Source organism: Panthera pardus, unplaced genomic scaffold (assembly GCF_024362965.1).
Source record: "Panthera pardus isolate Hobbes unplaced genomic scaffold, ASM2436296v1 HiC_scaffold_13, whole genome shotgun sequence".
NCBI lineage: Eukaryota > Metazoa > Chordata > Mammalia > Carnivora > Felidae > Panthera > Panthera pardus.
Genome location: NW_026526688.1, coordinates 59,329,277 through 59,343,894, shown reverse-complemented (window position 1 = coordinate 59,343,894; position 14,618 = coordinate 59,329,277). Strand labels below are relative to the sequence as shown.

The following is a 14,618-nucleotide window of genomic DNA, read 5'->3' as shown; positions in this document are numbered from 1 at the left end:
TAGGCAAAAATTAGCAAAAATATCTAGCCTATAGACTTAAGCTCTTTAGCTGTGTTCAACTGTGGAGGAAAAAAGTAAAACCATATGAAATACTAGAAATAATCAAAAGTGTGCTTAAAACATGAGTTTAACAACAGAAAAACTAAGAGATTTGCTAACTAAATGTCACTTTGAATAAGCTGAGCAGATAAAAATGTGTTTGAAATATAATTTCACCACATATAATACTTAACTATCCATTAAAGAACTTTTAACATTCTTTAAATGGTAAGCTGTTATGTAATTAGGAATGTACATATGTTTTTAGCTCTACAGGAATTGTATCTCTTTTTAACAAATCAAATGTTCAACTTTTAAATATTAGTCTTCAAATACTTCTAAAAATTTTAGACAGATGCCAGGGGTACTGGTACCCCACACTGATATTCTTACTCTATTTTGGGGGCAGGGGAGCATCCCTCACATAAATTAAAATTAGATCTGGAACACACAGTAAACTTTAATTTTACTTCTGTATAAATATTTTTCATTGTTTAGGAACACTCACTACATCTTAAAATAATGAAAACCCACTCCTGTTTATTCATTCCAACATTATAAACAATAAACATACATTGTTTCAAAAGGATTTTTTCCTTGCAAAAAATAAGGACTTCTTTATTTCCTCGGGCTAACAGAAAAATGTTCAAACGTGACAGTCCTTGCCTTTCTGCACTATTTTTAATGTAACTTGAAAATTCATTTGCACAGTCTTCTGCTCCCTTTTATCCATGTTTCACAGCTCAGAGAGTCTACTACTTAACTGCCTACTGTCAACCATTTGAAATGGCACCTCCATTCCCTTCCCTGTTACCCCGGAAGAGCCCACTCACACATTTATCTTTAAGATGGCTGTGTTTACAGCTACCCATATGTCACCATTCATGAAGCAATTGCTGCCATCCTCTTGACTAAGCATTGGCAGGCACATACGCTGCAGAGGACTGCAGGACCACAGGAAGGGTGACTGAGGCTCAGAATTTTTCTTTTTAAGGTTACTACTTTCAAAAGACTCTGAAATTTAAAAAAAAAAAAAAAAGTGGAGTACACACTCTTTGTGATAAAAGCTTTGGGAGGCTGAGGGGTCTAAGGTTCCACAGTGAGAGGGCCTTACTAGCAAAGGTGTTGCCAAGGGTACTATTTCTATCACAAGTACACCTCACTACCTAGGTTGCTGTGTAAAAGAGGCTTGCCTGACATGGTATCTGATTTGACATCTGAGTTCCTCACTATACTATGTTGCCATACATAATATTTCTATCACAAGTATGCTCACTATACTGTACTATGCATACTACGTCGCTCTGCTAGGGTGGCCCTCATAAAGAATCCTGCTAGAAAGTGAATTACAAAGTCATTTGCCTCTTGACCTTAAAATAAAACATGCTTTTTCATTTTTTGTCTCAGGGTTACTTAAGCCATATTAATGCAATGGAGGGGTGCTTGGGTGGCTCAGTCAGTTAAGCCTCTGACTCAGGTCATCAGCTTTCGGCTAAGGTCATGATCTTGCAATTCATGAGTTCAAGGCCTGCATGGCGCTCTGTGCTGACAGCTTAGAGTCTGGAGCCTGCTTCGGATTCTGTGTCTCCCTCTCTCTCTGCTGCTCCCCCACTAAGCATTCTATCTCTCTCTCAAAAATGAATAAACGTTAATAAAATTTTTTTAATATATTAATACAATGGACTGGAGAGAGTATGGATTAATAAACAGTGAGTGTCTGACTGTGGTGGGGAAAAGCAGGCATTCTTAGGGGCAGAGGAGGAGAGTTAAGGAATGGAGGCATGCAAAGCAGAGCCAGGGACTCTTGGAATGATGAAGTCAAGGTCAGAAATGACAGACTGCACTGCCCCCACCTTTTTTGGACCTATGTTTAACCTTCCACTATTTCTTCCATTTCCCCCTTCCTAGCCACTTGGAAAATGCAGACCATGGTTGTATGAAAGGACAATGCAAGGTGTCTAGAAGGCAGAAGAGTGAACCACAGAAGTTCCATACCAGCAGATGCTAGAACCAGGGGGTGGGGGGGGGGGGGGGGGGGTGGGGGGGAGATGGAGGCTGAAGCCAGAGAACCAGCAGCAGAGGTGGGGCTTTTCAGAGAGCAGGAAGAACGGCAAGGGCTTGTGACTAAAGCAAAAGTAGACTTTCTCTCATTGTCTTCCCTTTCTCTGTCCAGCCAGCAACAATAGAATAATCTCGCCTTCCCTCCCTCTCTTTCAGTCACCCACAGGAGAAATAAGGGCTGAGGGAAGAGTAATAAAAATGGGGGAAATGGGGAAAGAAACTCCAAGTGGTAGCCAAAGAGAATGAACATTCATCAGGTTATTTCTCACAGGTAAGGGACCAAAATTACTGAGCCCATGTCCTCATTTTATGTAGTTCTACATCCATTTTTGTGATCTTTTCAATTTCTTCTCAGTTATTTGGTTCTTGTTACCCCGAACAGAAATGGTATCACATTCCTCGTGAGGAAGACTGATAATTCTTACAGTAATGATACTAATAATAATATATCCGTTTACATTGATGTTATAATTTTCAAAATGTTTGCACATCAATTCTTGCATTTATCCACAAGGCAACCTATTAATAGGTAGAGAAAGTGTTAACCCGTTTTTACAGATGGTGAGGAGACAGCACGAAGAAAGGGGTTAAGTATAAATAAACTGTTGAGAGAATGGACAGCCAAGAATTCTTAGAAGGTGACTTGAATGCACATCACTCAACCATTCATTCATGCATCCATTCATTCTGTTATGGGTTGAATTGCATCCCCTAAAAAGGTATGTTTAAGTTTTAACCCCCAGTACCTGTGAATGTGACCTTACTTGGAACTAGAGTCTAGCCGATATAATCAAGTTAAAATGAGGTCATGCTAGTTTAGGGCAAGTCCTAATCCAAAGACTGGTGTCTTCGTAAAAAGAGGGAAACTTGGACACAGACACACAGGGAAGAAATGTGAGGATGTAGGCAGAGACTGGAGTGATGCATCTACAAGCCAAGTAACACCCAGGGCTGCCAGAACCACCGGAAGCTGGGAAGAGGCAAGGAAGGATTCTCCCCTGAAAGTTTCAGAAAGAGCATGACTCTGCCAATATCCTGATTTCAGACTCTGGCCTCCAGAACTGTGAGAAAATAAACTTCTGTTGTTCTAAGCCACCCAGTTTGGGGTGATTTGCTATCGCAGCCCTAGAAAACTAAAAACATTCGTTCAACAAACCTCGTTTTGAGTGCATACTATGTGCCAGACACTACAAAGCATTCTGAAAAGCCTAAGATGAACCAAACTCGGCAATCCTTGTCCCCCCACTCCCTGCATGGAGCTTAGGGACCTAAGGTTGCGCAGTCCTGTGCTGAAACAATAAAGCCCAGGGAAGCCAAGCAGCTGGTTGATGGCAGTGTTGGAAGTAGAGGCTACAACCTCTGACCTCCAAACCACACTCCTCCCATGCACCAAGCTAACGGTCTGGTTTCCTGGCCCACTGTCACTGTAAAGGAGTTTCATCTGTCCCTTCAGAACAACAACCACAATGCACACAGCAAGGACAGTGAGGAGGCAAGAACCCCCACTTCAAAGCTTTCCCTGTCATAAGCCACAAACCAGGACCCAGGAAGAATGTCTGTCACTTAAGTAGAGTGTGGGTAAGAGAAGGAAGCTCTTGGGACCCAACGGGCCTAAGGTGGAATCTTGTCTCTATCATTTTCAAGCTAGGAGATCCAGAACAAGTTATTCAGCCTCTGTCAGCCATCCTTTCCACATCCATAAAATGAGAATGATAGTACATAATGCCTTCTTATACATCAGTGAGAGTAGATATGGAAAGCTATGAAAGATACATCATCAAACAGAAAACCTCAAATTGCAGAACAGCACATATAATATGATCCTATTTCTATTAATTTTTTTTCTGGGAAAACACACACACACACACACACACACACACACACACACACACAAACCTCTTCTCAGTCATCACTCTTGAAGATTAAGAATAGAGAGATTAGAAACTTACATCCTTTTCTACCATTAAGTTTTTTTACTATGAACATGTATGACCTTAATTTTTAAAACAGGGAGAAAAATACTAGTCATTTACAAAGAACGAAGCATGGTATTTCAATGAGTTGCTCACTTAAGATAGGTGCACTTCTCTGTGTACATATTAAACCTCAATAAAGAGGTGTGATGTTTTTAATGAGGCAGACAGATGTGCTCAGATATGAAGAGGTTTCCCAGACAAAATAATGAACTATCAAGTCATCATATACACAAAACATGAAATTCCATTTATGTAAAAAAGCAAAAAAAAAAAAAAACTATATGCATACACATACAATTGCATATGAAGAGGTGGAATAATATACACATTTCATAACATTATACATGTACATTGTTGAGTTGTTTTACCACCAGAACTCCCTTTAAAATTCACATTCTTTTTGGGGCGCCTGGGTGGCTTGGTGGGTTGAGTGTCCAACTTCAGCTCAGGTCTTGATCTCACCGTTCATGAGTTCAAGCCCCACATGGGGCTCTCTGCTGACAGCTCAGAGCCTGGAGCCTGCTTCCGATTCTGCCTGCTTCTCTCTCTCTCTCTCTCTCTCTCTCTCTCTCTCTGCCCCTCCCCCACTTGCAGTCTGCCTCTCTCCCTCTCTCTCTCTCAAAAAATAAACATTAAAAAAATTTTAATTCACATTCTTTTTAAAGACTTTTTATTTTTTTCTATTTTTAATTTTTAATTTTTTTAATGTTTTATTTATTTTCGAGACAGAGAGAGACAGTGCATGAGCAGGGAAGGACAGAGAGAAAGGGAGACACAGAATCTGAAGCAGGCTCCAGGCTCCGAGCTGTCAACACAGACCTGACGTGGGGCTCGAACCCAGGAACCGTGAGATCATGACCTGAGCCGAAGTTGGACGCTCAACTGACTGAGCCACCCAAGTGCCCCTTTTTTTATTTTTAAAATGTTTTATTTATTTTTGAGACAGAGAGAGAGAGAGAGCACGTGTGAGCGACAGAACACGAGTGGGAGAGGGGCAGATAGTGGGCAACACAGAAGCTGAAGCAGGCTCGGGACTCTGAGCTCTCAGCAGAGAGACCCATGCAGGGCTCAAACTCATGAACCATCAGATCAAGACCTGAAGCTTAACCAACTGAGCCACCCAGAGGCCCCAGAGACTTTTTAAATAAGAATAGTACTTAACCTCAGAGGGTTGTTGTGAGATTTACATGATAATGGTCACATGATACTTTGTGTGATATAAAAAAAAAGTCACTAAGCATTTCTTTTTTTAATTATCAATCAGTATGCACCGCAAACTCCTTCTCCATCCCTGCCTTCTATCTCTGTCCCAAATCTTAGCCTTAAGCCCCAGCCATTGAGCCTAATTTGGGAATAAAGTCAAGTCAGGAACAGGATGAACATGAGAACTGAAGCAGGGGTCAAGAATGAAATGATAAAATAAGTCAAAAACATCTGGAATACACATTGTTTGGCAAAAACAAACACATTTTCTATTTTAACTCAGCCATTCAGAAATATCCTAACGTCTCCCTCATCCAATCCACCGAATGAAGGCATCAATTTTTGTGTCACTGGTAGGCTGCCTACTCTAATCCACACTCAATCTGCTCTTTGATCAGACAGTTAATCCAGGGGCCATGAAACAGGAACTTTACTATAGAGACTTATTCTATTTCTTATCCCAAGGTTTGATGCTTTACAATATGCTGCCTTGTTGACTGTTTCTTGTGTTTTACCTCCCCATAATGTAAACTCTTTTCCAAGAGGAACATGCATTAATGCCACCTCTGTCCTAGGACAGATCATAGCCTAGAATGGAGCTGAAACAAACTCTCCACAGGTACCTGTTCACTGACTGCAGGTCAAAGATGGCCAATGAGGCAATTCATAGCACTAGCTTCCCAAATCCTAGCTGGAGCCACACTGTAGTCCTTCCTGTCTTTCTCCCCTACCCTTCCTTCAATTCCCTTTCTGGCCTTTGGGTCATGCCTCAACATGCAGTAACATGCACCCTCTCCAGACTCCACTTGCAGAAGAACCTGTAGATAAGCAAGTAGTAATAGTTCTCTCCTCCTGACACTTCCTTCTCTCAACTCTAAAACTTTCTGCGTATCTGGTTTATTGTCACATAAACCTCCTGTCTATTTTGTAAAACTATGCCGGGCCACTTGTGCAGCTGAGGAGGGCAGTAGGTACTAAACAACCTCTCAAACTTATTGCACCTTGGAGTAAAGAGCACAGAAGGATTAGACCACTGCAGATCTTTGGGGAAGCCAGGTCTGAAGGGCAGTGGACTGAGGCCACTCAAGGTGCTGACCTTTATGAGTATATCCACAGTTAGTATATTAGTTTTTGCTAGGGCCGCCATAACAAAGTAATACAGATTGGCTGGCTGTAACAGACACTTATTCCCTCAGTTCTGGAGGCTAAAAGACTAAGATCCAGGTGTCAGCAAGGCTGGATTCTTCTGGAAGCCTCTCTCCTTAGCTTGCAGATACCCATTTTCTTTGTGTGTTTTCACACGTCTTCCCTCTGTCTCACTCTGGGTCCTAATCCCCTCTTCTTAAAAGAATACCAGTAAATATTTAAAAAACATTTTTTTTTTTTTTTTTTGAAAAAGGGATTACCTGGTGGCTCAGTTAAGCGACCGACTTCAGCTCAGGTCATGATCTCACAGTCTGTGAGTTTGAGCCCCACATCAGGCTCTGTGTTGACAGCTCGGAGCCTGAAGCCTGCTTTGGATTCTGTGTCTCCCTCTCTCTCTCTGTCCCTCCCCCTCTTGAGCTCGCGCTCTCTCTCTCTCTCTCTCTCTCTCACTCAAAAATAAATAAACATTAAAAAAAAAAAAAAGAAGAATCATATTGTGGATTAGGGCCCACCCATATTTTACTTTATTAGGGCCCACTCATTTGACCTTAATTACCTCCTTAAAGTTGCTATTTCCCAAACACAGTCAGATTCTGAGATATTAGGGGATAGGACTTCATCTTATGAATTTGGAGGGGACACAATTCAGCCCATAATAGTCAACAATAAGGGAGAGAAAGGAGTTGTGAGTATAGCTATGGAGAAATGAAAGCATACTTTACACACTTGCAGAAGAAATTTCACCTGTTTCCCCCAAATCTAGAATTCCCTTTCTTCTCTCTCAGTCCTTTGACACCAAGCTCCTATTTCTGTTCTCAGCCCTGATGATCATCTCAGTCCTAATGATTCATTTCCCTAATCTCACATGCAGAGCACTTACTAGCTATACCACTCATCTGGCCCTTGACCCCAGATGGCCTGTGGTGCCTCTTGATGCCTTGTACATTACTATACTTGAGGCCTCATCTCAGTCACTGTCTCTGTCCCTTGCTTAGTTCACACTCAGCTTATATTGGTTCCTCCCAGGAGCCATATAGTTAGTGGGCTGTAGATCAAGGACACTGGAATACTCCTCCCAACCCCTCTTCACCTGCCCAGCCCTCTCTCAACTAATTAATATCATTTTATCCTTAAGATCTCAGCTCAAATGCCTCTTCCTCAAGGAAGCTTTTGAAGACCACACACACACACACACACACACACACACACACACAATATTTATCCTGACACTAAACACAGATCCTTCTCCTACCCTCTCCCCTCACTTTGTCATAACACTCACCAAGTTTAATTCCATACTTGCATTGTTATTATGTCATTAATGGGTGTCGTTCAAATTGATACATACTCATAAGTTCGTAAGCAGGACTCTATCTGGTTTATCCATCATTTTCTACCGAGCAGCTAGACCAGTGCCTGGCACACAGTAAGTGCTCAATAAATATTTGTTAGCTAAAGGAAAGAGTAAGTGAAGTGTAAATTAGTGTAAATCACTGGTTATGTGCTCTATTTTTACTAAATAAATTCACTGTGAAACAGAGGCAGTGTGGGGCGCCTGGGTGGCTCAGTCGGTTAAGCGGCCGACTTCGGCTCAGGTCATGATCTCGCGGTCCGTGAGTTCAAGCCCCGCGTCGGGCTCTGTGCTGACAACTCAGAGCCTAGAGCCTGTTTCAGATTCTGTGTCTCCCTCTCTCTGACCCTCCCCTGTTCATGCTCTGTCTCTCTCTGTCTCAAAAATAAATAAACATTAAAAAAAAAAATTTAAAAAAAAGAAACAGAGGCAGTGTGAAATCATTAAGTAGTAATTCCTAGACAGATAGAAAGGTGCACAGATATTAATAGATCTTGAATGAATGGAACCACACATAGAAAGTAGAAATCTAACTGTTCTATTATGTGATAATTCTGCAGAAATTACTTAAACATGTTTTCCATATGTAATTTTCCATAGACATTTATATATTATTTCTCTTCTGCAGGTATTTTTTAGTCCACTTGAACAGATATCTGCAGTCACCCTCTCCCTATGGCTCATTCCACTGCTTGACTTTGGCCTAAAACCAAGAAGAATTCTTTACTTGTGCTAAAGAACTGACAGATTCCCATGGTGACTCCAATCCAACACTTTTTCATTTTCTCCTTCATATTAGGCAGGAAACACTAAAATTCTGGGAACAAGATTTGTGTCACACATTGGAAATGTTCGTATCTGCTGATAACACTCCATCTACCTCGGCTAAACACATGAGGAAGCCACATGGTCACAATCTAATGGAACATAGAACATAACTAATAAACTGAAGCAACATTCCACATGTTATCACTTTCAGCTTTGCGCAACATGTGGAAACAGGCTCATGCACCACTCGGTTGTGTCAGAACATCTAAGAGAGTAGAATGCTTGCTTGGGATTTATTATGGTCACTCACCTCAGGGAAGTGTCCAAAAGAGTGCATTACAACCTCCACATGTCTGTACCTTACTGATTTCTTTTTTTAAAAGGAGTGTTTTCTGAGATGTATTTATCTTTCAGGTATTTGGACTATTTATGTAGCCCTGATTCTTTTGAATACTCGAAAGCAAAAGCTACCAGTAACTGCTAATGAGAAATTATTTTAGACTAGAAAAATAAAACTGTTCTTTTTATAAGAATTGCAACAGTTGCATGAACCCAGGTTACTGAATAATTTTGTTTCTTGCTTTGTCCTCTACTTTCTATGCTTCCCCACCCCGCAACGTAACAGACATCATCTTCTGTTTTATGGACTTCAATTATTTTATCCAAGGTGTAAGGCTCAAGTTGAGCAGGGCTTCTTGGTGAATAATTTTTCTCATGCTAAAGAAGAAACATGAAGCAAATTAGGAAATCATGGAAGCCAGAAAAATAACAGCAACATCATCAAAATCTGAAAAAAAAGTTTACCCAAGAAAAGTGAAGCTCAATATGGGAAGTTTAGCAGTTGAACTAAATGAACACTACAGCATTACACAGTCAATCTCCATTATTAGAAAGAAAACTTAAAATGCAAAGCATGTTAAGTTAAATGCTTGAGCCCTTTTCTTAAATTCCGTTTTATCAGTAACCAAACATTCAGTGCATTCCTCACAACAGGTAAGGCAATGTGTCAACAACTAAGATGCTTCCACCCATAGCCAGAAGCTACAATCTCTCCAGTCCAATTAAGAAGGAAACAAAATCTCTCCAAAAGAAGCAAATCCACTCTCTCATTAAGCTGAGCAGACCAGGGTCAGGTGTCTCAGAAATAATCAACTTGATCACTGGTTCTGAGGCTAAAATATTAATGACCATATACATTAACCAATGCACCAGGAAACTCCATAAAGGAAATCTAAGAAAAGTACTATAAGCAGACCAAGTTCACAACACACAGTCTTCTAACCCAAAGTTCTCACTATCTTCAAAAAAAATTAAATATAAATCAAAAGAAGCTGGATAGCCTAGTAATGAAACTGTTTCCTAGTAATTAAGACACCTTCCTATTTTACATCTAGTGATAGAAACACGTTGTATCATTTTAAAAGATGAGCCTGAGAAGAAAGTGAGGGAATGGTTGTAGCTGTCTGACACTCACATCTGTGAATTAATACCGTCTAACGCCATCCCAATAGGCTGTTCCAACACTAAATAAGTCAGTTTTGAGTGTTTACCAAGAATATTTGAGAAAGAAATATATATTCTCATCCAAGTTAAGTGTTCTTTAAAAATATATTTTATCAGTTTGGCCAATCATTAGAATTGTTTCTTCCGACAAAAATGAAATTGTTTTAATTATCTGATGCCCATAGCTACTTTTTATTTTTACAAAAATGAGAAAAACATGTCTTACTTGGAATGCCATTACCCATAACATAATATAGATTTATTCAGAATACCTTACGTTCTAGGAATTTAAAATGTGGTAACTGTCCAAATATTTACCTTCATTTAAAATTATTTCAGCCCAAACCCAAAACCCCAAGAAAAATCATTCTGATGGAAACATTTCTTTTCACTCCCTATGAAACCCAACATAAAGCTAGATTCTCTGTTACACTGTAGTCCTAAATGACATTTCGTTGCTACAGCAACGAAACTCTGCTACCTGTGGCCATGATTTGTTAAGAATTCCTCCAACCAGTAAATTCTGTGCTGTGCATTCATAAAACCAAAAGAATGGCTCGAATGGCCCAATGCAACGTACAAATTAAGGTTTAATTTCCTATTATGATCCACCCACACACATATTTACAACATATATCATATATGTATACATCCATACATGATTATGGTTTCCCCAACTCCATGAAAAAGGAAAAATCATACCAAATTTCCATTTTAACGTGAGCACCAAAAAACTGCTTTGTTTTAGGTTTCAGTGAATAATTGCTACCTGTTTCCCAAAATTTATCTTAAAAGGTAATAGCGGCTATCTGGAGAGAATTTAAAAAACAAAAATTTGTTATCTGTATCCACTCTCATTCCAAAAGGAAAAAAAAAAGAATGCCGAGGCACAATTTCCTATCTGTTCCAGTAAGTGTGGCTTCCTTAGCAGCGAACTGATTTAGCAAATCTCAAGCTGAAGCATAAAGAAAGAAAATGTAGCTGTCACCACCTTGATTCACCAAACTGCTTCTGCAGGCTACTCACCCTCACCGGGGGGCTCCAGGCTTGCACCCGTGGCTGCTGTCCGCCCTGGGAGCTCTGCAAATCTTTTGAGCTACAATTAGCCACAGTGCTGCTCTGAGCCCTTAATGCATTTGTGCAGTTGGTCCCACTGCCCCCACCAGGGCCAGGTTTCCAAGGCCTCTGCTTGATGCCATCCAGAAGTCTGACCAGCAGGATGTTACTTGGAAGCTCCTCAACACCCGAGCCAACAAGAGTCCTGCACTCTGGACATCTGAGTTCATTTCGGGAACCTACAATCCCCAGCAAACATCGTTTGCAAAACGTGTGCTGGCAAGGCAAGACCTTTGCGGAAGCATCAAGCCGCTCTAGACACACAGGACACTCCAGAAGATCCAACAAGGCAGATTCATCCATCTTTATCTCGTCTACTGAGAAAAGGCTTCAGAAATGTTCACAGTCGTGCGCATCCCTGAAAGTGATTCATGTAACATCCATTTCAGACTTCGCTCTGGAGTAATGGGGGAGGGGGAGGAGAGAAGACAGAAAATTAGCATTGTTACTTGGAGAGACGTTTCACAGCGGAGCCCCGAGAACCAAAAAAGTACACAAAAGTGCTTCCTCTGAATAGTGCAGCTTTGCTTTGGAATGTGGTTCCTGAACTCCAAAGTCAACAGCTAAACACAAAGTGGGCTTTTTAAACAATTCGAAACGAATCCCTAAAGATATCTAGGAGTTCACTGGGCAGAAACGGCTGTATCAAGCTCTATATGGGATTCCTGTAATGAAACGGGATTTAGGAAATGCAACAAACAGCATAACTTCTTCAGCTCTCAAAAGTGATACTGGCTGCCTTAATAAAGTCCTCCTCAACTCATACGAGAAGCTGAACAGAAGCAACTCAAAGTTTCCTCTACCTGAAAGTATTTTTAAAGCCAACAAACTTCCCAATCTTGAAGCCACTTTAGTGCTTAAGAAACCATGCCTCATGTGATCGCCTGTGGTAAATGATCCCAATATTAAATACATATGTTTCTTCATCGGTCTTAAAAATAGAACTGCTTAATCTTGCCCAACCAAAATGAGCCGAAGGTTGACAATTCTGAGGGACACAACTAAAGATTCGCTTGCAAGCAGCTGAACTAGAAAAAGCACCCTTCGGGGGCAGCGGTTGACAAACTCTGAAACGGATCTCTGGCCAGCCCGTCCTAACCCCATTCAGAAAAATCTGGCAAAATTATCACCAAAAGAATCTGACAATGGAATGCTGGGCTGAACACTGTGAGCGTCATAGGAAAATGGGGCCATTCGGGAAAAAAAGCATTTAAAGCGGTGCCTGCGCCGCTCCCCCCCCCCCCCCACATCCGAAGTAAGTGCAAATGGGAGTGCCTGGGAGAAAGAGGGCAACAAGATGTGGATGTTCTTGACGGAGTCGGGGGAGCGGGGAGCCCCTGAGCCCCTCTCCCACGCCGCCGAGCACAGGTACTCCGCGACCCGCAGGGAGGCGCGGCGGCCGCTCGCCGCGGACACACCCCGGAGCCAGGTGTCGCCGACCCGCGGCAGGGGAGGGTCCCGCGCTGGGGCTGCGGCCCGGCGGCTGCCGGAACGGGGATCTCCTTCAGCAGCCTCCTCTCCGCCACCCTTCGGGTCAGGCCGGGCACACAAATCCCCCCGAACGACTGCTGGAAGTTTTCAAGGACTTAAAAATAAATTCGAAGCCTTAAGTTGCGAAAGTCAGCCCCACAGAGTGCCACCGGGAAACGTCTGTGACGCCGCAGAGATGAGGCGGGAGTCCCCAGAGAGACCGAGCCTCCGGGAGGGCAGGGAGTGCTGGGCTGCGCCCCCCGGGAGACCGCGGCACCGAGCCCGGGCAGCTTCCTGCCGGGAGAAGGCGGCGAGGCCGCGCCGCCGTCCCGGCTCCGGGGCGGAGGGGCAGACGGACAGCCCAGCGCCCCGACCACCGCCTCCTCGGCCGCGAGCGTCTGCCCGCGCCGGCTCCCCCCGCGCGGCCCCGCGCCCTACCTCGCGCCTCGGCTCCTCCTCTTTGTTCGCGGCCCCGCAGCGGCGGCGGAGACCGATGCAGATGCGGCCCCGCCGCGCCCGCCGCGCGCAGTGTCTCTGACGCCGCGGCGGCACCCGGAGACTCCTCTCTGCCGCCCCCCTCACGCGCGCACACACACACACACGCCGCCGCCGCCTCCCACTTTCCCAGCCAAGGAGGGCGGAGGAAGAGGAGGAGGAGGAGGCCGAGCCGCAGCGGGCGCCCGGGGCGCGAGGGGGCGGCCCCGCACCACAGCGCCTCCCCCCGGAGCGGGCGCGGCACCTCCGGGAACCGCGGGGCCGGCGCAGCCTCCCTCCGGGCGCTGAGGTACCTGCGCGCGGTCCCCGCCCGCCCCCGGGGGCGCGATGGGGGCGGCGGCCTGAGGGGGCGCTGCGAGGGCCGCGAGTCCAGGAAGCGGGGTCCCCGAGAGCGAGTGAGAGGGATGGTTTAGGGGCACGCGCCTTTCCCTGAGGAAAACACGCCCGAGAAGATGAAGCAACCGGAGGGGGCGAGCTTTGGGAGTGGCGACGGAGTGGACAAGGAAGGCGCCACGGGGCAGGGACCGGCCGCGTCCTCCTCCTGCCCAGCGGTGCCCGGCGGCCCGGGACGGACGACTCGGGGCGGGACCCGCCGGGGCGCGGGAGGGGCCGGGGCCGGGGCCGCGGAAAGGGCGGGAGCGGCCCTGGCGGGAACTGATCCCACTTTTCCTCTGCGTCTGTTCTCCCGGCCCTCCGGACACACTTGGGAGAGTGAGAGCGAAGTGCTGTTACCCCCCGAGGTCCGAGAGGGGCAAGTCGGATCAGCGCGGGGACAGTCCCGGGGCAGCTGTCCACCCGCCCATTCTCGGGCCGCCGCCGCCGCAGCCCGGCCTTGCTCCCCGGTCTGCCCGCACCCAGGCATCACGCCGCCTCCCCGGGGCACAAACCCGAGCCGGCTGGGAGGATTGCTGACCCAGGAGCTCAAAATGGGAGGGGAGAGAGGCGAGGAAAACAGTTGTGGGGGGTTTACTGTCAGACCTGCCCCAAACGGGGAAAATTCAAAGTCTGACCCCAGGTGAGCTGGCACCGTAAAGCTAGCTGAGAGGCGCCTCTTTTATCTGAGCCTAGGAGGCAGCCATAATCACCACTGTAATCTTTGTTTCGGTTGCCCCAGGCGCACACCTGTAAACTGAAATGTAGTTTTGAAAAACACGTCCACAGGTTTTGAGGTTTGTTTTGCAGACTCGGTTGAGAGGGGGAAACAAGTTGAAATGTTGTCAGTATCTCAAAGTTGCCGTAATTGTATTTGCATTTACCGTCAGCTTAAAAGAGTTATCCCAAATACCCTTCCTCAAAGGTAGGCAGACGCTAGGCGAACATAAGAAGGGTTAACGCATATTATGCAAGAAACCCCTGCCTGGCCAGCGACCACAGTGACCTGCTGAAGGGAAGTCAGATTATTCTCTCGTCTCCACCCAGGCCACGCTCAACTCTTCAAGACAAATGAGATCACCTAAGTGAGAAAGAAAGTATAACAGTTAATAATTATT

At 44.8% G+C, this 14,618-nt stretch overlaps 1 protein-coding gene across 1 annotated transcript in view; it reads right to left on the bottom strand.

The window, feature by feature from the left end:
• Positions 1 to 13,186, bottom strand: part of SH3RF1 (SH3 domain containing ring finger 1) — a 179,938-nt gene extending 166,752 nt beyond the window's left edge. The window contains exons 1-2 of the mRNA XM_019441031.2: positions 13,072 to 13,186; positions 11,074 to 11,560 (exon numbers count right to left, since the gene is read on the bottom strand). Of these exons, the coding sequence (XP_019296576.2) occupies positions 11,074 to 11,466 (393 nt within the window). The 5' untranslated portion in view covers positions 11,467 to 11,560; positions 13,072 to 13,186. The remainder of the gene's footprint in view (positions 1 to 11,073; positions 11,561 to 13,071) is intronic.
• Between the last annotated feature and the right edge of the window lie 1,432 nt (positions 13,187 to 14,618).